General features: G+C 56.7%; 1 protein-coding gene across 5 annotated transcripts in view; it reads left to right on the top strand.

Moving 5' to 3' along the window:
* HM13 (histocompatibility (minor) 13) overlaps positions 1-20,563 on the top strand; it is a 30,676-nt gene extending 10,113 nt beyond the window's left edge. The window contains exons 3-14 of one of the 5 annotated variants that reach the window (XM_012728342.1): positions 2,000-2,082; positions 6,629-6,717; positions 8,349-8,434; positions 8,510-8,635; positions 9,364-9,421; positions 11,195-11,278; positions 13,237-13,273; positions 15,034-15,136; positions 17,453-17,538; positions 19,089-19,235; positions 19,871-20,032; positions 20,167-20,563. In XM_012728342.1, coding sequence (XP_012583796.1) covers positions 2,000-2,082; positions 6,629-6,717; positions 8,349-8,434; positions 8,510-8,635; positions 9,364-9,421; positions 11,195-11,278; positions 13,237-13,273; positions 15,034-15,136; positions 17,453-17,538; positions 19,089-19,235; positions 19,871-20,032; positions 20,167-20,266 — 1,161 coding nt within the window. In that variant the 3' untranslated portion in view covers positions 20,267-20,563. Of the gene's footprint in view, positions 1-1,999; positions 2,083-6,628; positions 6,718-8,348; positions 8,435-8,509; positions 8,636-9,363; positions 9,422-11,194; positions 11,279-13,236; positions 13,274-15,033; positions 15,137-17,452; positions 17,539-19,088; positions 19,292-19,870; positions 20,033-20,166 lie in introns of all 5 variants that reach the window. The other 4 variants (XR_001145705.1, XM_004687312.2, XM_012728343.1 and 1 more) reach the window with 4 other exon arrangements.
* The last annotated feature ends 2,204 nt before the right edge of the window (positions 20,564-22,767 follow it).

The following is a 22,767-nucleotide window of genomic DNA, read 5'->3' as shown; positions in this document are numbered from 1 at the left end:
GCTACAGAGGCTTCCTGAGCGCCTGCTGTGCGCCAGGCCCCGTGCTGGGTCGGGACACCGCAGTGAGAAAAGCCGCTGGCCCGCCCCTGCCTCCTGCCTCAAGGAGCGCCTTCCTGAGAGGTGGCGGCAGCCACCAACCAAGTGATCACACAGCTGAATGGGACCCAACAGTCCTCCTCAGGGGCCGTGGTACCAGGCAAGCACAGAAGCCCGCCTAGAGGGAATCCTTGCTCCGCCCTAGCCCCCAGGGCACACAGCAGCGTCCAGTTCACTTGCTGCCCAGCCAAACGCCCCAGGAGTTGCCCTCCCTGCGCTCGCTCTCAGCGTGCAGCTCTAGTTCTGACCACTGCGCACACGAGCCCCAGCCCAGAGGCCCTCCCCATGCTGTCTGCACTACCGACAGCGCTACGCTGTGTGGAGCCGGCTGTCGGGGCACACACAGAGTGCCCGTAGGCCCCGGCACCAGCTGCTCCTACCCAGACTTACCTGAAGTCTTTTGCAAAGGGCTCTGGGTCCTGCTGCCTCTCACCTCCCAGCTTCATCTGCCCACACTTTCTAGTCCTCGGCCCCAGGCTCTGCAGTGCCTGCTGTTCCCTGCACAAGGACCTTTGCACTCACGCCTCTGCCTTACATCCTCACAGGCGCCCCGTTGTCTTCAGGTTTCTGGTCCTGAAGGGAGTGTCCTCTGTCCCTCAGGCGCCTCTCCCTGGTGACTGGACTGAGATAGCAGCTCTCCCTCACTCTGCTCACCTTGTTTGGCTTTGCTTCTTAGCATCCATCACCACCTGACAGTGTGGCATGTTTATTGTTTTTTTCAGATTCTTTTTTCTTATTGGCACTTCAACTCCATGCGGGCAGAGCCCTTCTGCCCTCTTCCTTGCCACTCCCCCAGCAGTTAGCAACTGCACATAACAAGTGAACAGTAAGTAGGAAGAGGCAGTCGTGTCCAGGAAAGCGTCTCTGAAGTGGGGGCTGAAGGATGAGCAGGAGTGGCCCAGGTGACGAGGGGAACCTCCCTGGCAGCAAAACATGTGCCCACGCACCCCATGGATGGGACTGGCACGAACAAGGCCCTGCGAAAATGCCGGCATGGCCACAGCCTGTAAAACAAGAGCAAGCATGGCTTGGCGGCTGCCGAGGTGGCCTGTGGTGGTCACCAGAGAGCCCAAGAGGCCAGGGAAGGCTTGGGCCTTGCACAAATGAGAACAGAAGGAAGCTGTTGAGAGACTTTAAACAGGGGAGTGGCACGGTCGGGCAGCGGTTTACGGAGTCCATGCAGCCTTGCTTGAGAGCAGCCACGCGCCTGCCCGACACAGCAGCACATCCTCCCTCCCATGAGGCACCATCACAGTACAGACTTCAGGAGACGGTACAGCAAATAGGGAGTGATGTGGCATAACCTTTCCAGAGTCCAGAATAAACAGTGACAGTTGGCTTTGGAGCACTGGAAAGAGGACATCTCAGTTTCACCTACCAGTTAGGGGCCAAGAAGCTGTCGGGGCCTGCTGACATTCCTTCCAGCTGTGGCTGAGAGGAGCCATCCGGAAGAGCACAGTGTGGCGAACGGAGTGGGCGCACCCATGCGTGGGGCCTTGGTGGCCCTGTAGGAGCTCCTGGGCTTTGAGCAGGGAGGAGGAAACTTAGAAGAATGTATTCCAAGATTCCAGAGACTCGCTCGGGACTCTGAACCTCCGTCTCCCTTCCCCCATGATTCCCACATAAGCCTCCAGGCAGACATCATAATCCCTGACTCCAGGTAATGGAGCTACCGAGTGCAACCCACAGGCGCCTTCAGGAGGTGCATCTGGGGACTTGGAGTTCCGTCCATTTTTCCATAGCCACAGAAACTAAGCTCATAGTGCTGTCTGAGAGTCTCCCTGACACTGTTCCCCTCCTCCAGAAGGGGGACACCAACCTTCACAAGAGAAGTAAGAACTCTGGCTTCTTTGTGGTTACCTACAATTCTGACTTTCTGTTTCTCTTTGTATTTCTGCCTCAGATATTCTCCCAGGAGTACATCAACCTTTTGCTGTCCATGTATTTCTTCGTGCTGGGAATCCTGGCCCTGTCCCACACCATCAGGTCAGAAGGCATCTCTGCAACCTTTGAAGCCGCTTTCTCGAGAGCCAGGACAGGGTCTCAGATGAGAACATGACCTTTGGCATCATTCAGAGCTGGGTTTGAATCCTGGCTGTAAAACCGAAGGGGTTTTTTCCCCTGGCCACACTGTGAGTGACCTGGAGCGACAGCCAAGCCAGTTTCCTCACAGGGAGTGAGAAGGGTACCTCATGGTTGTGGGAAAAGCTTTTTGTGAACAGTCGTCATGTCCGTGGCCTGCCTCTGGCCTAACCCTGTGGCCTGCTGTGGCCAGCCCTGAGCCAGGCTCCTCACAGGTGGTCTCATTCATAATGAGGGTGAGGCATGGGGTGAGAAGCTAACAAGTGCAGCCTCTGGGATTTGGCTACCAGACTTTATTTCAGTCTCTGACCGTCACTGGCCCTGACTTTAGGCAAGTTACTTATGTCTCTGTGGCCTCAATTTCCTCATCTACACATGGTAGAAAATATATGGAACCTTCCTCATGGGTCATGTGGAAACTAACTTTCAGTTTAGTATCTGGCACCTAATGTGTTAATAATGCTCATTTCCTATGTTGGCCTGATAGCTTTACGAGGTTAGCTTTTGTTGTTAATCCTATGCTACATTTGGAACATAGTTCAGTCAGGTTAAGAAATTTGCTAGCTAATAAACAGCAGAGCCAAGCTGCAAAGCCAGGTTTATGTGGCCCGAGAATCCATCCTCTTCCCACGGCACCCTGCTCAGATTGCCACAGGCTTGCAGGTGGACAAACCATCTAGACCAGCAATACCCAGGGACCCTACTGTTCTTTTCAACAGGCCAGTTTTCCTTTGTTGTAAACATTTGGCACCCCTAGACCCACTAGGATGCCATTAGCAAATGGCAGTTAATGGCCTCAGCCCTGCCACTAGCTTATGACTAAAAGTGTGTCCCAACATGTGTCCATCTGGCCTCTTGAGGTGGCTTCAGGCTGAGAACCAGTGACAGACCATCATGTGGCCAGCAGACCTGGGAGAGTTCCCACAAATAAGGAACACAGCTTGAACTCAGGTGTGGGAGACAGGAAACCTGGAAGGGGTGCATGGAGGGAGAAGCCAGCCAGGTAGAAAGGGAAAAGGCAGTCACCCAAAACCCCACTACAGAGACAGTCACAGATTCCCAACGGGTCTGTCTACACACGCGGAAGGCATAGCAGGGTCCCAGAACACTCAGAGAAAAAGCTAGAGAGAAAGAGCGGCGTCTGCTCACAAAAGACAGCCAGGGCAAATGTGGCCTCCCTCTGGTGGGTCAGTAAGGGAGTCAGATTTGTTAGCAGCTGAAATTTGTTGTGAGTCAAGTGGCTGGCCCAAGGCCACACAGCTGGCCTTGGACACTTCTGTTCTGACCAAGTTCAGTATTTTCTACAGCTACACCTTCACTTACCCACCACACTCCCACACTGCCTTGCATGGGGGGACTTCTAGTCCAGCCCCCCAGCTTAAAAAAAGGCAGGCTCGAATGCTTGAGAACTGGGCCTAGCAAGATGTTGGTACCCTTCCCTGAAGGACCGACCTACTGGGCTTGGGGGCCAGTTGCCAGCACTGTGGCCCCGCTTTTCCTAATTAGGATCTCCTAGCTCTAGCCCACCCCACCAGGCATTGACAAGAGCCTGAGACCTCCAGGCTCCCCACAGCCCAGCCACACCTCTGAATGAAAAAGCCCAATAGCCTTCAAAAGCCCCAGCAGGTGGTGTGCCCAGAAGCTGACGAGTCTCTCACCCCACAGGGGTGCGCCAGCCACTGCCTGAGCAGGATTCTGGAACCTGTAGTGTTTTGACACCAGAGACACTTCCCTTTTGAAACAATCTCTGAGAAGCAGGTTCCCAGGTTTCTCATGGTTTAACTGAGAGAAGACAGTTGTCTCTCAGCCAATTCATAATTTTTACTGATAGAAATTATTAACACAAAATAGAGCCGACAGAAGCGCAAACTTCACATGGTGAAATTTGTTAGCATCTGAAATTTAACGAGAATCCTTTCCTTGAGAAGGTTTAGAGAACAACATTTGATCTAGGAAAGTTAATCCTTGTGAAAATAATGACTAGCCCTCAGCAGAAGGGTGCTGTCCCCATGCAGGGTCAAAGCCAGTCTCTGAAAAATTTGACATGAACCAATAAAATTTATGTGGAAGAGTTAAATCCAGTAAGAACAATTTTAGTAAAAAAGGGAGGGGTGCGAACCTCGTTGTTAGAATTTCGGTAAGCTGTTCATGTCCACACAGTCAGGATCCAAACAGCAATGTCTGGAGGTTCAAGACGGGGCGATAAAGCTCAGGGGCTCACGGCTCGGAGGAGCACGCAGGGTCTGGGTCACACCACTGTCAGCGTTCTTTCCAACTCTGGCAGAAGTGAAGAGCTTACAGTGGCCGGCCTGGCTGTCCACTCCCAGGGGCCAGTGGGCTTGGCGGTCTCCTGGAGATTGGCGAAAGGGAGACCTGCTGCGTCAGCGGCCCTGCAGTGGCGGCCGTGGCAGAGGTTCTCACAGAAGGGCTTCACGCCCCCCCCAGGCCCCACCTCCCACCCACCTCAGGCCCCTCTAAAGAAACCACAGCCTGAAGCTTCAGTAGGAGGTGAGCCCGAGACTCAGGTAGTCCCCAGATCTTCCTGTGAAGGGCCCTCAGGTTACTGTTACTCGAGCCATGCCATAGCCAGCTGACCTTTAGGGAAAGAAAGGCCAAAATCTGCCACCCCATGAGGAAGAGGCCACATCAGATGTTTTGCGGACCTTTACTTCCACAGCCAGGGGAGAGGGGCACTGGAACTTGCTTTCCAGAAGCCATGACCTTTAGTTTTGATGTGAGCCATCAAGGGCCAGAAGAATCTCTGCTGCAGAGACTGCAGAGAGCCGTTCAGCATTTACAAGCTCCCCACTAGGCAGGGCAAAGACAGGACCCTCCATCAGTTCCAGCCTTGTTGCTTACACCTGGTCCTGTGTTAGCCGGCTGCCCCTCTTTTCTGGAGATAACATCAATGTATAAACTTTCAACTTGAAACTAAAGCTACGAGTCGCTGAAGGGTGCCTCACATGCACTTAATCCTCTTTACAAGCCTGTGAGAAAGATTGTTGTCATGCTCCAAATGAGGAAAGAGTTGCACAGAGCAGTTAAATAAGCTTCCCAAGATCACTCAGCTATTAGGGGAAGAGCCAGGATTTGAACCCGGGAAGTCTGGCTGCAAAGTCCATGCTCTTCACCACTGTGCTCTGCTGGTTGAGGAGCTAAGCTTCAGCTTCCTAAGAAGAGCCAGGTAGGCCTGAACTCAGCCTCTCCACACACCCTGGCTTCAGTGATGGTTATAGCATCATTTATGAGTCAATACGATTTCGCATACTGAGTTCGGGGTGTCTTCCAGCCTTGTCACATCACCCCACCTTGGCCTCCCACGTCCTCACACCCCTGCTGTAGAAGCCCACTATCACAAACACTCGCACCTGTGGGAGGCATTGGCTGACACATGTGGAAACTGAGGCACAGAGATAGTTGAGCCCACACCTTTCTCCAGGGCCACCAGGTCTCAGAAAGAAAGCTCTTATCTCCGTGGCCTCGGTACCTCTTGGCCTGCCTCCATTTCCCTGCCGGTTGGGAGCACCTTTCTAGATTTCCCTACTTCAGCCATCATTGTCATACTCATCTAGTGTAGCCAAATGCTTTGGAGTTCAGGCTCTGGATAAGGGCAGGTGATGATGGGAGCTTCCGGTTGTGGGTCCTCTGCTGAGCTAAACCCCCTGCCTTCTCTCAGCCTCAGTATAATCCCCACATCGCTGTGGAGACTGAGCCACTGAAGGGCCTTCCCAGGGCCACAGGGCTGCGTGTGGCAGCTCAAGCTTCAGGCTGGGCTACCCTGACTTGCAGCACTGCAACACTGTGCCCGGGGCCAGGCTGGATGCCCAGCCTAGTCTTGCTCTGAAGGCGCCCCAGAAAGACAGTCTCCTTTGCTTGCCTGGCAGGGAAGGAGAGTAATCAGAGCGAGTGCTTCCAGAGAGGAGACCGCCCATCCTGAGCCGCAGAGGCCTGTGGAACGAGTGAACGTGAGGCGGCTCCCACCTCAGGGGTTGTGACTTGTCCGGCCAATCAGGTCCGGCAGACCTGTACAAAACCTCAAGCCTGATAAGCCCCAGAAAGGGCAGAGGTGACCTTCGGGATGGATCCAGAAGGGTGTACAGGAACAGTGTGTTCTTGACAGCTCTTAGGTGGTGCATGGACCAGACTTGGGGATCCTTTGTTCTCCTAAAAACTGCATCTTACATGAAGTCTGACTGTCCCCGCATTGTGCCTTGGGTGCTGACCAAGAGGCAGGTGGTAGCCTGGGCATCCAGAGACGTGGTTCAGGTCCGGCTCGGTCCTGACTCCCCCTGTGGCTCTGGGTAGTCGCCTGCCTCTGAGCATCGGTGTCCCCGTCTGTAGAAGGGGGACAGCAGCACCTACTGCCGGGGCGGCCCGGAGGGTACCGGGAGGTGGCCACGCTCAGTGCCTTTTGGGGGCTCTGGCCAACCTGCTTTGTCTTTCCTTCCAGCCCCTTCATGAATAAGTTTTTTCCAGCCAACTTCCCAAATCGACAGTACCAGCTGCTCTTCACTCAGGGCTCCGGGGAGAACAAGGAAGGTCAGTGCCGCCCCCACCCTGGGTGCACCCTGGTGTCTCCCAGCTCCAGGAAGGGTGGGCTCACCTCCCAGCTCTGCTGTGACCTAAATGGGGGACTCTGGGTGAATGCCTTTACCTCTCTGCAGTGGGGGGAAGGGGGCGCGGGGGAGGGCAGTGTGGAGGGTTGTTTCTGATCCAGTAAGTGAGAAGCAGCATCTGACACCTCCCTCGGCACGGCACATTGTCAGGTGGTTAGCGAGCGCTGCAGAGGCGCCCTCTGCGCCCTGCTGGCCGGACGGAGCACCCTGGAAAAGTGGGTTCTCTGCGCTATTCTAACATGTCTGCTTTTAGAGGGAGTGCTGTCCTACCTGGGACTTGAAAATGGGGTTCTGTGGCTCTTAAAAATGCAAACTGGGTCCTCCCTGGTGGCGCAGCGGGTTAAAGCACAGCACTGAGAGGCCAAAGCCACTTCAGCATGAGTTCGATTCCCGCCTGCCCCAGAGGTGACCACATGGCGTGGCAGACCTCTCCTGACCCGCCCGCTGCTCCCCTCAGCAGTGTACTTCCTCGATCTGCCTGTTCTGCTCCCCACTCTGTCTCTGGTGAAGCCTCTCACCGCCCCTGAGCCTCTGGCCTGTACCCCAGTTCTGTATGCACAAATAAATAAACCTTAAAAAAGAAATGCAAACTGAAGAGAGCTAGGGAAAGAACTTTGGGGCTGGCTGGGGCACAGGCCCGAGTGCTGTAACAAGCATGTTACAATGGTTTGCTGCGCCCACTGCCGCAGCACGCGCCCCGCCCCGAGAGCAGCGGTTTTATGTGACGGCTAAGCGTGTGCCACACGGTCTCTCACGCTGTCTCCCTGCCGTGGCAGTGGCCGTTGGGCCAGGTCTATGCACCCTCACTCTGCAGCCCAGCCAGAGGGAGAGGCAGCTGTGCCATGGACCCGTGTCACTGCGGGGAGAGCTAGAAAGTGTGCCAGGAGCTGGCCTGTGCCCAGTTAAAAACCATCAGAATGCTGTTACCACAGAGGCGAGGACGGAAACTCGCACCAACCATAGTCTGCTCCTCTGTGCAGTTTGAAAGAAACAGCTGTCCTCTGTGAGCCGGGCTGGGACGCCACAGGCCCGGCTCGGCTCCCTGCTGCGGCGGCCTCGGGGCTGCCTCCCGCTTTTCCAGGGCCTCCCACCTCCCTGCTCCTGCTCCACGGGTGTCACAGGGCTGCGGCAGCCTTCCTGATCCCTGTGGTGGCAGCAGGGATTCCCCAGTGAGCTGGGGCCTTGCTGAGGCTTGGGTCCGGTGGCAGCTGGCATGGTCTGAGCACCTCTGGGTGCCAGGAACTGTGCTGAGCGCTTTGTAAGGACCATCTCCCATGTGCCCCCCAGCAGCCCTGTGAGGGATGTGCTGTGACCCTCTTGTTGCAGATGAGAAAACTACCTTCCCCCATGGTCACCCACCTGTAAGTGCAGAGGCTGCATTTCTCTCTGGGTCCCTCTTCTAGGAAATCAGAGGGGCTGGGGTGGTTCCAGTGAGCACCCCGGCCTGTATGCCTCTGACAGTGCCCACAGCCATGCCCTCCTCCGTCCAGGGGCTGACAGGTGGGAGGGGCAGCCCCGCCCCGGGGAGTGGACTTACCCGGCCTCTCTGCCCAGAGATCATCAATTATGAGTTTGACACCAAGGACCTGGTCTGCCTGGGCCTGAGCAGCGTCGTCGGTGTCTGGTACCTGCTGCGGAAGGTAAGTAGCCAGTATCAGGGGAATGAGAAGGGGCCGGGCATGCGCGGCAGCTGGTCTCACTCCCACCTCCCGCAGCACTGGATCGCCAACAACCTCTTTGGCCTGGCCTTCTCCCTTAACGGGGTGGAACTCCTGCACCTGAACAATGTCAGCACTGGCTGCATCCTGCTGGGCGGCCTCTTCATCTACGATGTGTTCTGGGTGAGTCAGGCGGGACACAAAGAAGGCCGCGCCCCCCTGCCTTCCAGTGCCTGCCCCCACCGCCCCTCCCCACCCCCTTCTCTTGGGCCCAAGAGGCAGTCACCTGCTGAGGGCCCAGACACCAGAGCAGGTGCCTCTCATGTCTGACAAAAGCAGCCCCTCCCCTTGCTGAGACTGTCCTGTGCCTGTGCCTTCCAGCCAGCCTCGGGTCCTGCTCGGGTGGCCCCAGTGTCACTCAGGGTGTCGCTCAGTTCCGCATCACCCCGGTGAACGAGCTGCGACACAGCCAGCCGTTCAGGCAGTGTAGTAGGTAGAGCGCTGGCCCCCAGGTCAGGGACAGGTTAGCACAGCTGGGCTGACGCCCCAACCACACCCATGGGCCCTGCCCACCCTTTCCTGGCCTCAGGCTGCCTCTCCCTTTAGTGGGTGGTGCTGGAGGACTTATTCTCCTCAGAGGGGAAGAGCCCTGGGCAAATGAGAAACTTGCTGGAACCTTCCTGTAACCTCTCACACTCCTTCGACTCGACCCTTTTTGTTGCCTACAGCCTGGAATGCTGGGAAGTGTCCCAGTGACCAGTGTCACTGGCTGCCTCACCTCTGCTTCAGCTCTGCTCTGGGTCGCCCTCCACCCCAGCCCCCTCCTGGCAGCTCTCAGGCAGCAGCATGCGAAGGCCAAAGACTGCCATTCTGACCCACCATCTCACCAGACACCTCTCTCCTCCTTCTAGGTATTTGGCACCAACGTGATGGTGACTGTGGCCAAGTCCTTTGAGGCACCGATAAAATGTAAGCGACCTCCCCCACAGGCCTGATGTCCGTCCCCTCAGCCCCTGTTTTAGCCATATCTTGTCTCCTCCCTGCTTTGGCTTGAATAAACCTCTAGGGCCGGGCCCACGAGTCAGGCAAGGCACATTCAGTTTACTGGGAGACAGAGGATCAGCAGGAATGCGTCTGGGTCACTGCCCCCCCATGCCTGGGGGCAGAGTATTTGAACTGCCAGCCCCCCACAACCAAAGTGAGGTCAGTTCTCCAGAGTGAGAGGACAGATGCTGCACACGCCAGAACAGTTAGTCCCTGCACAAACTTTGACAGCTGAGCCCAGCCAAGAGCTCAGGAAAAGCTTTCCTGGGTCAGAAAGGATGACAGTGCGTTCACCAGGCCTGCAAGAGCAGTGTGGGCTTTTGGGGGAGTCCAGATTCAGCGGAGGGCTGGAGAAAACTGAGGGCCCTGGGGGCAGATTCAGGGAGGGAAGCAGCTGGAAAGACCAGATCTAGGGAGGACGGATTGCCGAAGCTTGTAAGGCTCTGAGTAGGGAAATGACGGTGTGGTATTGGTTCTGGTGTGTGGAACCTGGTTTTCTGGGCTGGGGAGAAGGCCTTGTGCTTCCAGTACGGGAGTGGCGCTCAGAGACAGTGCCGCAGGTTGAGATGTGCGTCGTGCTGAAGCCAGGCCGCCGTACTTCAAGCCCAGATCCGACGTCTGTTGGCTGTGTGGCCTTAAAGAGGAGACTTCCCCGCTCTGGGCCCTGGTTTCCACAGCTGCTACTCAGAATTGAACAGTCCGGCATGGAGAGGATCAAATGAGGATGTTTCTAGAGCATTGTGCAGTGGACACGTGTTGTCAGTCAAAGCAGGAAGAATTGAGCAGGGAAGGCCTCTCTGTCCCAGGAAAGCAAGAACGTACCTCCAGTGTACTCCTGGCCGCTGTACAGTTGGCCAAAACCAGGTCACATGACCACCCCTAGTGGCCGCAGGAGTAGGCGTTGAGTCTGGATTGTCTAATGTCTTAGCCTTGCCCAGGAAGGCGCGCCATACAGTCAGGGCTGGGCAGTGAAGAAGGGACGGTGGTGTGCGAGTTACTAATCCTCACCACAGCCTATAGCGGCGGGTCTTTTGTACCCATTTAACAGGTGAGAGAAGTTAAGGCACAGCCAGAGCCAGGATTCAGACCCACTCAGCCTGACTGAAGCCCACGTGTAACTGCTCTTCTACTTGCAAGGCCTTTTGCGAAAAACCTTACAGTTACTGGGCCTAGGGGAAGGGTTCTCTCAGTCTGCACCTACTCACACAAGCCAGCCAACAGGATTTCTGAGTGAGGCGTTTAAAGCAAGAAATTTGCAAGGGCGTAGCCGTTTCCCCTGGCAGATCCAGAAACTGTCCCAGCTTCCCCGCTTCAGAGTAAAGGCCATGGTCTATCCATACCTATGGTGTAGGGAGAAGGAAAGCTGGTTAGATGTGGGGAATACGTGGGCTCTTTCCTGTCTTTATGTGCTGGGCTGTAAGGCCGTGTTCCACGCCAGAATGGGTCACTGAAATTGCCTGTGTGGTGTGTTAGTTGTAACTCAACAAAGGCATTAAACTTTGGCCTAGGGGGCCTGGATTCTTCCCCGCGCTAATCAGCTGTGGTTCCAGATGGAGACCTTGCCCTTCATCCTGTCCACAACCTCTCCCTCCCTCCTCCCCTCCCATACATGCCAGTGTGTGAGACTCACTGGTGGGGGCTGGGAGTCGAAGAATGCAGGTCCTGACCAATTCCTCGCATGTCTGCCTCCCCCTGCAGTGGTGTTTCCTCAGGATCTGCTGGAGAAGGGCCTGGAAGCAGACAACTTTGCCATGCTGGGACTTGGAGATATCGTCATTCCAGGTGACCAGAGCTGGGTGGGAGATGCAGGGCGCGGGAAGGGTATTGCCTGGGTGGAGAGGCTGTGACACCAGCAGCCTCGCCCATGGGAAAAGAGGAGGGGGTTAGGCTGGTGATTGTACCCCCCCAGCCCTCGGTCAGCTGAGGGTTTGGTGAAGAATTGCAGGTGTGTGGTAGGTAGGCCTTGAGCTGGACACTAGGGGGCACAGCAGAGAGCAGGACAGTCCTCACAGAGCTTCTGGTTTGGTTGAACAGAGGTTACTCCGTTACAGAGTTCATGTTTAGTGACAGACTAAAACACACCCTGAGAAAGCACAGACCTTCACACACGTACATGTCCTCGCCCTTCCCGGCATTACATGTGGGCTTGGGCCGCTGCCGTCCGCATGCCCCTCCCCTCTCCAGTGCAGGAGGTGCAGGGAGCTTGCTGTGTGTGGACCTGGCCGCACTGGGGCCTGGGCTCTATGGTCTTGGCCGAGGGATGTGTGACATGCACGGTGTACGAGCTGACCTCTGACCCATGGCCCGTGTGGGTGCCGGTCAGTGCACCTGTGGGTATGAGCCCGAGAGCCCTGAATGCAACCCCGTGGTAGGCCTGCCTCCCTGTGGGCCATGACCTTGTCTTGTTCCAGGGCGCCAGTGGCCTGAACTGCCAGTCAGGCAAGTTGAGTGGCCACTCGGCAGGTGCAGAGGCTTGGTGCTGTATACTCAGATCTGGGCCTGGTCACACCTAAAGGGCATGAGTCCCACAGGCTCAAAAGAGGCCTATTGCTTACTTAAAAGCTTTAAAAAAAAAAAATTGTAAAACTTCAAAGTTTAAAACCTTTGGAAAATTAAAAACGAGCTTACTGTCCGCTGTAGACAGAAGTTGTTGCAGCATAACCTGGTTGGCACGGGGGCTTCTGACACGATGCTTTCTGTTGTGCCATGTGCGGAGATGAAGCAGAAGCTCAACGAGAAGAGCCTTATTATATAAACTCACCCACTCTAAGCAGCAGGGCCACAGCTCAGATCAGGTCTGTCTGGCTTAAAAAAAAGCTTTCCACAGTCAGAACAAACTGCTCTCTCAGCAGTAATAGGAAGCTACTGACCATGCGCTTGTGACATGGGCACACACCTGTGTGTGCCAGGCCCCACGCCAGGTGCATTTTATGCATTGTCCTAGCAGCCAGGTGAAGTAGAGGGTATTTCCACTTCACAAAGACTTGCCTAAGGTGTGGGCGTGTGGTCGGAGCCCAGGTGTTCCATGCGCTGCGGTGCTGTGTGCCAGGGAGATTTGCTTCCTGGGAAGAGGCAGCTCCTGCTGGAGGAAGAAGTTGAATGCCATAAAGCACCGGGCTCAGTGTGGAGCAAGGTCAGCCACAGGCCCCCCACAGACCTCCTAGTGTCTTCACTAGTTGTACCTCCGGGCTCGAGGCGTGCCCCGTCGTCTCGGCATGTCTCTGCACACAGCACATCCAGCTGAGTCTGTCAGTGGTCACCGTGAGCATAACCAGTTACACGCTCAGAGCCCTGGTGGTGTTTTCCAAAGAATGGGCTGCGCGTTTTGTTCTGAGATCAGCTGCATTCCTGGGAGTGAAAACTGCAGGCAGCACCTGGGTTAATTGGAGAATTCAGCCACCAGAGGGCGCTGAGTCCTCGGCTTTGGCCGGGGAGGAGGTGTCATTCGCCACCTGTCCACCCACTCACACAGCTTTCGCTGGATGTTGCCTGCTGAGAGTTTCTTACCAGAAAGTTTCTATCCTTGAGAGTCGACTCTGGACGAATGAGATTCAGCCCTTGCCCTGTCCAGCCCCTGGGCCTCAGGGACACAGACACTCAGAGCCGGGGCCGGCTGGCCGTGGCTCAGTAACTCCCAGGCCTCTCCGGTGTCTGGCCCAGTGACCTGTTCACTGTCTTGCTCCCTCCCACCTGGGACTCCCACTTGCCTCCACCCTCTAACCCTGGCTCTCTCCCTGCAGGCATCTTCATTGCCTTGCTGCTGCGTTTTGACATCAGGTAAGTGGCAGGAGCCCAAACTCCAGGCTGCGTGTATGAGGAGCCTTTCCTGGAGAGGGGTTCTCGCGTTCTCAGAAGCCCAGACCCTCCACCCACGGCACCCAGAGCAGTTCTGATTTTTATCTGCTTTTGAGTTTCTCAGTGTTCAAAGAATCTGCAGCCCAAAAAAACCCCAAAGAATCACCGAGCGAGAGACTGAAACCCAGAAGTCCTGGCGGTGCCCCTACTGCTTTCTCACAGTACGGCCTTGATGGGTGCCCCAGCCTTCCAGGGGCTTCCCGTCCTTAAGTTAGTAGCTAGCAGGCCCCAGAATTACCAAGACCGTCTGGAGAGCCCGGTGCACAGGCTGGCTCAGGAAATCCAGTCGCTGGAACAGTCACCATGGTTACCATGTGTCAGCCCAGGGTCAGGTCACTGTGTCCCAGCCGCTCTAGCTCTTCCCCGCCCTCTCCTTTTTTCAGTCCACTGTAGAATGTGAGAGCCGGGAGAGGGATAGGGGCCAAGTCAGGTCACCACCTAAAGCAGGAAGAGGTGGAACTGACACCTGGACCGCCGAGCTGCCGCCAGCAGGTGGCGCCCAGTCATCACAGCTGGTGGGCTTGTGTGTGTTTAGGATTGAAGGGGATTGTGAGTGTTTCTTAATCTCTTGAGCCATAACTGCAAAGTGGTGATAGTGTTGGCAGAAGTCATGAGAAACTCAGTACCAGAGTCACTGGAATCCCGCCAGCATGTGCAGCTTCACCTTCCCCACTCAGCCCTCGGGTTTTTGCGCAGCGCCGCTCCACCTGGTAGACACGCATATACACAGCCTTGGAAGACACCGGTCACTTTGTGAGGACTCTGACAGTCAGGTCTCCCGCTGTTTGGAGGTGCACAGAAGACCCCAAGCCATTGCTAGAGGCGCAACTTAAGCTGCCAGCAGCTTCAGAGGCAGAATCGCATTCCTGGTCTGGACTTGCAGGCTAAGCCAGACCTGCAGAGCTGTTTCCAGCATCTGCATCGCATTCCCAGAAGTGTCACAGCGGGGCAGCTGTCCGTGTGCTTGCGGCTCCGGGCTCACGGCAAGGAGAAAGGGGTTCAGAGTGCATTCAATCCAGAGGTTGCTCGGCACCGCCCAGGTGCTGGGAACATGCAGAGGACACGGTGCTGGAGATGTGCAGGGGGTCAGGTAGTAGCTATGCCAGGTGGCATGTGATTCGGCTGCCCTGAAGCCGATCTCGGGTGGATCGCCTCCAGGAAGCCACTGGCACTGTATCCTGTAGCTAGTATCTGTTAGTGTTCACAGGAGGTTACTGAACTGTTGTACCTGCTCACGTAAAGGTAATAACAGCTTTGCAGTTCCTGTATCTTTCTCCAAGCATGTGTTTTCAGATTCACCTGGGTTTTTCCAAACACAGATTCCTGGACCTTACCCTACTAGACTCCCTGGGGATTGGGCCTAAAACTCTGTGTTTTTCCTTTTTACAAGCCTTCCAGAGATACTGATGCTAGCTAAAGTCTTGCGCCATTGTCCTAGGTTCTAGCAGTTGACACACCACCAGGAAGAGGCTTATGGTTTTCCCATTTTGCAGACAAGTATACTGAAACTGACAAGGAGAGTGGCTTGTCCACACACACAGCTGGGGCAGTACTAGAGGGCAGGCCCACCTCCAGCTCCAGTCGCCCCATGTAGCCTCCAGGTTCTTCCCAACTGCCCTCCTCAGATGCTGCCCCAGTGCCTGCGTCTAACCCTCCACTTTCTCCCCGTGCTGTCCCTGAAGCTTGAAGAAGAACACCCACACCTACTTCTACACCAGCTTTGCAGCCTACATCTTTGGCCTGGGCCTTACCATCTTCATCATGCACATCTTCAAGCACGCGCAGGTGAGCAGGACTGTCGTGAGTCTCGGGAGTGCTTCCAAGTAGCAGGGATTCGCGGAGGGCTCGTCCTGTGCTGCACACAGCAGTCCAGAGCCAGGCTCTACCTGCAGGGAGCTCGCAGGCCATTCCCTGTTGTTGCCCCAGGCGGCTGGTGCGCTTGGTGAGAAGGGACGCCTGCTGCCTTCATCAGGAAGAGAAACCTTCCCCAACCCTCTTAGCAGGGTTTGCCCACTCGTGGGCCAGATCAGGATCACGTAGTCCCAGCTGCCGCAATTCCAAGAAAGAGAAGAAAAGGCTATCTGTCCTCACCGGTGGAGGCCAGGTCAAATGGGGCTGGGTGGGTATTGGGTGTTTCAGCCCAGTTCCTGCCCCACCAGGTGACTGATAGCTAGGCTGTTGGGGCCCGAGCTGCCTGAGCAGACCTCCACCCAGGTGGGTAATGAGTGGCACAGGATGGCCTGAGGCGGTCAGGGAGCTGGCAGACAGGGCTGCTCTGCTCTGAGCAGTAGGAGCACTTCCCCACAGGCCGAGCTGGAACTGGGAGGGAACGGCCCAGGTGTGCAGGCAACCCAGACCTGCAAGCCCACGTGGAAACCACGCCAGGCGCTATCCCCCAGCCGTGGGGAGGCGGTGTGGAGTGAGGCCAGGAGAGCCCCGCTGTGCATGTGGGTGCCACCACCTGCCCCTGGGACTCTGGGTGATTGCTGAAGCTACACACGATCCTCATCAATAATGAAAACAGAACATGGGGATACGTAGCAGTAGCCCCCTTGGAGTTGTTTGGGAGTTCGGTGAGCCAACATAAGTGCTCAGATAACATAATGGAAGTGCTCGTAACCCAGTAGTCTTAGCTGTGATTGTGGCTGTTCGCCCCCTCCTCTCCTGCCCCTCCCCTGGCGGCCTGGAGCCAGCTCTGATGAGCACAGGAGCTGTTTGTTGCACAAACTACTCTGCCAGGCACCGTGCTAAATTGCACATTAGCCCCTTCCATGCTTTACAGATCTGTAGTGTCTCTGAATTAGGAAGGGCAAGTCCTCTAATATCATTCGGAGTTGTTTGGTTTTTTAAAGATTTATTTATTCACACATACAAGAACTGGGATAAAGACCAGAGGTGGGGTGGGGGGGAGGTGAGAAGATTCACCAGAGACAGAGTGGGGAGCAGAACAGGCAGACTGACTGAAGTACACTGCTGAGGGGAGCAGTGGGTGAGACAGGAGAGGTCTGCTGTGCCATGTGGGTCAGCTCCCTCACTGGGGATTGAACTTGTGCTGTGGATCGCATGAAATTATTCAAGGATCTGATTTCATTATGCATTTCACTTGAGGTCATGGTTTTTAAGGTAGTTATCCAGGATCTTAGAGGACCGACCATTACTGCTATTATTTTACAGCGGGTCCAAGATCCCCTAGATCATAGTGGAAGAGACCAGAGCCACTTCATTCACTTCGGCCTCACACAGCCTCAGGGCCACTGCAAGCCTAGAGTAGCTTGCACTTGGCAAGGGGGACTGAGGATCTGGGCTGGAGGGACAGGTAGTCCAAGTCCACAGCCATTCCCCCAGCAGCCACTAGGTGGCAGTCTTGCCTTTGACCTTGGCTAGACTCACCCGAGGACCCCCCCCCCTTGGGAGCGCTCACCCGCTGGGCAGAGGCAAGAAAAGTGTTCCTCTCTATGAGGGACACTGAAGCCAGAGAGAAAAGGTGACTGCATTGAGTCACACAGGAGCCCAGCCATTTCCCCTAGACGTCCACGTGTGAAAACCTCTGAAAGGAAAGGGAGCCCAAAACCCAGGGTCTGTTCCATAAGGTCCTTCCTCCCCTACGAGACATGTGCAGTGTGGGTCTCGGGAGGGGTCTCCTCTGCCTGTGTGGTCTGCATTTCATGCGTCCTCTCTCGAAAACGCACTCCGAGTCAGGGGTCTGGTTACTGCCTAGAAAGGTCCCTAGTGATGATGAGATGTCTTCCTTGTACAGAGGGAGAGGGGAGCCCAGAGCTGAAACCTGAGAGTGAGTCCAGAAGAGCCAGTTCAGCAGTGTCTGGGAGTGGACCCACCCTGGAGGGTGCAGGTTTGCACCTGATGTTTCAGGTGATTGGGCCACAGCACACCTGAAAGCCCTGCATACCTGAGCTTCTGTGGGTTTCCTGTGTTCCCTCCCAGGGAGGAACAGGCCTGGGATGGAGTCGCTCATTGCACTCCAGCCCATGCTCTGAGCCTGGGTAGGCACCGCCTCTGCCAAGCCCAAGAAAGGATTGGAGTGATGGGCGGAGCCCTGAGGTACCTCCCAGGGTTGCCTCACCAGCCTGTGTCCTCTTGCAGCCCGCCCTCCTGTACCTGGTCCCCGCCTGCATCGGCTTTCCTGTCCTGGTAGCATTGGCCAAGGGAGAAGTGACAGAGATGTTCAGGTAAGGCAGGGCAGGGGCAGGCATTTGCATGGCGCGGTGCACCTGCAGGCAGCTGTGAAGCCTGCCTGGGCTGTTTGTACACGTCTCCAGGGGAACACTGTTCCACCACCAGCTCCGCCTGTTGCCCTTTCCACCGGCATGTGGGCACCTGGCTTGTGGGCACCAGCAGGCACCTTTCCGTGGCCAGGCAGAGTAGATACCCAGATGCCAGTGGGCCTTGCGGCGGGAATGGCTGGTGGAGATGTGTCTCTGGGCTGCCCTCCATCGAGAGCCTTGGCTTCCCGCCCCGATGGCTACCACAGGACTTCAGGCGTGTCCTTTCCCTCCCCCGGGTCTCAGTTTTCACATGTGAATAATAGAAGGAGCGAACTGTTGCAGCAGAAAGAGCCCCGGGAGGAAGTGCCAGCCCTGGTTGGCCACCTACGCGCGGCCGCACAGTGGGCTGTGCCCCTCGCACACACCCCTCCCCACAGCAGTGCACACGCCACACCCGTGCAAGCCCCGCCCGGCCCCAGGCCTGCGTGACTCCGACAGGTGTCGAGGCCTGGCACCGCCGACCCCGCCTGCTGGGGAACCAGAAATAGCTGCCAACTGTGATTGAAGCTGCCCACTCGGGGGCCATCCACCCAGCTCCACCTGCCTGGCCTCCAAGTTGTCCCTCAAGTGCTTGCCAGGCCTTCGGTGCACCTGGCTGCCTGCAGGGGAACCTGTGACTCACCCTCCCCCGTACCTGCCTCTGCCCTCCCTGCCCTGCCTAGAAGCCCCAGGCTCCAACCTGCCTGCCCATATCTCCTGGACTGACAAAGCCCTGTGGACTCTGAGGCAAGGCTGGGGGGTGAAGTTGGGGCCAGATTTGGGAGAACAGGAGGGCAGGGGTGGGACCCAGTTCCTAGGCTCAGCACCTGCCCTCACCCTGACTCTCACCCAGCCTCAGCCCCAACCCCACCCCAGGCTGCCTTCCCCAACCCCCTGGAGACCTCCTTGGGTCACACGGAGGCCAAAGCCAAGGTGCTTGGTCTCCCTGAATGTTCTGCCAGTAAGCCCTGGAGGGCCCCTTAGGTTGAGGCGAGGCGAGAAGCAGGGGTTCTCTTCTCTCTCTTTCCACCTCTCCCTAGTTCTCCACCTTTAGCCTTTGTCTTCCTTCTCCCTTGATTGACTCTCCCTGGGCACACGTTCCCATGGTCCACAATCCCACAGCTGAGACGAGCAGCAGCCCACGCCCAGCCGCTGCAGCGGCCAGCCCTGCCTCTGGCCCCTCCGAGCCCTGCGTACGCGACGCCTGGCCCGGCGGCCTTCTCGGCGCGGCCTGTATCGGGCTGTTTGCACCGTGGAGAGCGGCCTCACTCTTGTGCACACTGCAGCGATCCCGTGTATAGAGGCCTCTTTTCTTTCTTATTCTCCAGTAATACAGCTTCTCTCCACAAAGTCTGCAAGCACGGAGATAGATGCGGCTCAGACACAGCTGTGCTCCTTGGAGAAGTCTCTGTCCTCCCTTAGTCTTTTCCTCTCCATCTTTTTTTTTCCTGTCTGTCTGTCTGTCTCTCACGCAGCTACGAGTCCTCAGCGGAAATCCTGCCTCATACCCCGAGGCTCACCCACTTCCCCACAGTCTCGGGCTCCCCAGCCAGCCTGGCCGACTCCATGCAGCAGAAGCTAGCTGGCCCTCGCCGCCGGCACCCGCAGAATCCCAGCGCCATGTAATACCCAGTGGGTGCCCACCTGCCCGCTTCCCCCCACTGCCCCGGGGCCCAAGGTAGGGCAGACACCCCAGCTCCAGTGTACGGGGCAGGGGCATGGCCAAGGGCGGGCAGCAAGAGGCAGCTCATCCACAGCCACCAGGGAGTCACCGCACCCAGCCGTGGGGCCCAAGGAAACAGGCCACCAGCACTACCCGTGTCCCCACATCCGAGTGGACGTTGCACAGTAGGAGACACGGTTACTAGGGTGTGTGTCACTGCTATATACACACATGTGCATATATACGTGTGTGTGTACGTATGAATGTATGTATCACTGCCTCCCCAGGCAAGTCACTTTCCTCTCTCCAAGCTTCTTTCTTCATCTGTAAGTGGGCACATCCCTGCCTCAGGGGGTTGATCTGGTGAGGAAATGTGGTATTGTCCTTAGCATGAACTCAGTTGCTCAATAAGTGGAGCCCGTAGTAAGGGAAAGCCGGGGTGTCCGCCTGCAGCCTGGCCCCTCGCCCCTGCATAGAGCAGCCCCCGCCCACCGCCCCCGGGCTGGGCTCTCTGACTCCTGCCACGCGTGCTGGGAGGCAGCCATTCTCCCACAGCCTTGTCTTGGCCACCCCTTTTTTTCCCACTCTCTCCAGCGGAAGGTTCAAGAAGCTTAAAGTTGGTCTGCACAAGCCCAAGCCCAACCTCTCCTCCACTTGCCACTGCCCTTGCCACCTCTTGGCACTACCAGGCACAGTGAAAGCAGAGCAGCCTTTCGGAGGAGGGCACGCGGTGGGGCCGGGGCCAAGTCCTGGAAGGTGCTGGGCAGCGGATGTGGGACTGGCGTTCTCCAGTGTGTGCCGTGGGGTCCCTCTGACGGCGGGGAGGCGAGGCGCAGGGCTTCTGGGGCCTCCTCTCACTGCGTTGTTCTCATTGCTTTATTTTTGGTCAGTTATGAGGAATCAGATCCTAAGGATCCAGCGGCAGTGACTGAACCCAAAGAAGGAACAGAGGCGTCGGCATCGAAGGGGCTGGAGAAGAAGGAGAAGTGACGCGGTGCTGTCTGACCACTGAGGGAGGCCAGACCGGCCGGGCGGGGGCCGAGCGGGGGCCCGCAGAGGCAAGACTGCAGGGGCCCAGGCAGCTCCAGGGCGGGGGGCACCCGGCCCTCCAGCGGGGGCCTCCCCCTTCTGTGGATTTCCTCTGCCCCCTTCACCCCTGCCAGCTAAGGAAGCCCCAGTTTCCCCCACCCCCTCCAAGTGCCAGGTGGGAAAAGTGGGTCTGATTTTTAGCTTTTTGTATTGTGGACTGACTTTGCCTCACATTAAAGACTCATCCCATTGCCACTGTATTGCACCCAGCATTTGCATCGAGATCTCCGGGCCTCATCGCCCACCCAGAGACGGTCCTATAAACCCCTCCCTGAGAACAGTGCAGTACTGCAGACGGGTGAGAACCCAACCTCTGGGCCTGGCTGCTCTGTGTGCCCCTCCAGTCAGCCCACTCAGTACCCCGTGGGCACCCTCCAGCCAGCAGAGGGAGCCCATGAGCCCTTCTTGCCACCTACCACCCAGCATTGGGGGGCACCTGGGATGCTGGCAGGTGTTCCTTTGTTGTCCTCACCTCCAAGAGGTGGGAGGAAGCAGCAAAAGACTGGCCTGGCGCAGCAAGGAGACCATAGCTGTAAAACAAGAGTAACAGGCCCTCATGGGCCCTAGAAGAGTTTAGATTTATTCCCGTGCTGACAGGAGCAGCTTCCTGGTCCCCATGACCATATGGCTACAGCTGGAAAGTGCCTGAATTCTAGGTTGCCGTGAAGATCAAAGCCCCGTCACTCCCATTCTGTCTGTTCCTGGGACTGTTCCCAAAGTGACTACTTCAAGGCCACTCAGAGCACCAGGGCCAGGGCCTCTAGAAGGACGGCTAGGGCGGGATTGGGCCTGGTGCTTCTGAGAGGCCATCCAGGCCCAAGATCTGGAGATTGCAGGACCAGACTGACTCCAGGGCTTGCTGAAGACAACAGCCCAGGCCCCCGGGAGTAGGCCAGGAGTGGGTACGGCCCTCACTTGCCTACCTCCCTGGTATGGAGTGACTGGGTGAAGTATCAGGTGGGAGCGGATGGTCAGTGTCCTGAGACAGAGGTTCAGGGCTGAAGTTTTCCAAAAGTTTGCTAAAGAACAAGAATGAGCAGAGAATCCACAGTGTCTTTCTAATGATCTCACTAGCTATTGAGTATACCGGTACCAAGTACTTCGCCATCCTAGGCCGGGCCTACTGTACCAACAAGAGAAGTGAGGCAGCTTGCCCACCCACAGGGTTTTAACCTTAAGGGCATTTCAGAGTTGCTTAGGTCTGAGTCACTAGCCGGGCCGCTGGGTCCCTTTGAGCCAGCCACCCAACCTCTCTGAGCCTAGGATTTTACTGAGAGGAAAGGAAGGGAAGGGAATCGTTCAGGCTTCTCCCCAACAGGGGCTTTTCAGATCTCTACCAGTGCCAGCCACCTCCAGAGAGGAGGCCATGTGGTCCTGGAACAAGGCCGCTCTGAGGGCGGCAGATGGGGCAGGCAGCCCAGGCACACAGCACGGTTGGCTCTGTGGCCCAGGGCCCACAAAGACTTCATTGAGTCACCGCCGGCCCCCGGCGGAGGCTGAGGTGGCAGTGGCGCCGGGCGCCTGCCACCTAATGACCGTCCTGGCCTGGCCAGATGTTCCACAGACCTCGGCAGTAGCTGTCCAGGGCCCGCCCGGCCAGCCGGCACCACAGAGGCCACTCTAATTCCAATTAACCAGCTTCAGCTGAGCAAACAGCGGGCCGCGGTGGCTCGCCCGGGCGGTGGGCCCGGCCCGCAGAGCCTCCGAGTCTAGACTCCAGATGTGGCCCGCCACCGCCAGAGTCCCATGGAAAAATGGCACCAGGCCGGGCACGGATTGGGACTGCATGCTGGAGAGGCAGGGGTGGGTGGCTGGGCAGAGCTCTGGGTGGGACAAGTGCCAGTCTCACCCCAGGGTGGGGAGGATTCTTGAAAACTGCTCATAACACCCCCACCACCACCAGTTCTGCCCCTGAACTTGCTCAGTCCCCTTGACTACAATAGGTAAGAGGGGGCTGGAGCCGGAAGACCAGCCCTGCTGAGAGCTGGGTACATAATACATGTCTCCTTTGTACTTACTGTATCTAGCATTGTGCTGTGTGTTTTAGAAACATCTAATAATTATAACAACCCTGTGAGGTGTGTACAATAATATTTACAGATAAAGGAAGCATAAGGAGAGACCTAGGTTAAGGCCCTGGGGGGATTTGAACTTGCTGCCTAACTTCCAAGACTGGGTCCTTCAGTGCTATTTGACATAAGCCACAATGCTGGATCCCAGGTTTCCTTTCTTGGGGGCCTGCACGAGAGGAACCGGTCCTGGCCCCATTGACCAAGCAGTGACTGGGGCAAACTGCCCACCTGGTCTTATTTCCTCAACTGTGAAATGGGTAAGACACACCCCCATTCCAGGACACCTTTCCAAGGCTGCACCTAGGTTTGGGGGGGAAAAGCCTTGAGAGG

The sequence above is a fragment of the Condylura cristata genome, unplaced genomic scaffold (genome assembly GCF_000260355.1).
Source record: "Condylura cristata isolate star-nosed mole 26May11 unplaced genomic scaffold, ConCri1.0 scaffold00022, whole genome shotgun sequence".
In the NCBI taxonomy this organism is placed as follows: Eukaryota; Metazoa; Chordata; class Mammalia; order Eulipotyphla; family Talpidae; genus Condylura; species Condylura cristata.
Note: the sequence above shows the minus strand (reverse complement) of the source record. Positions and strands in the feature narration are given on the sequence as shown.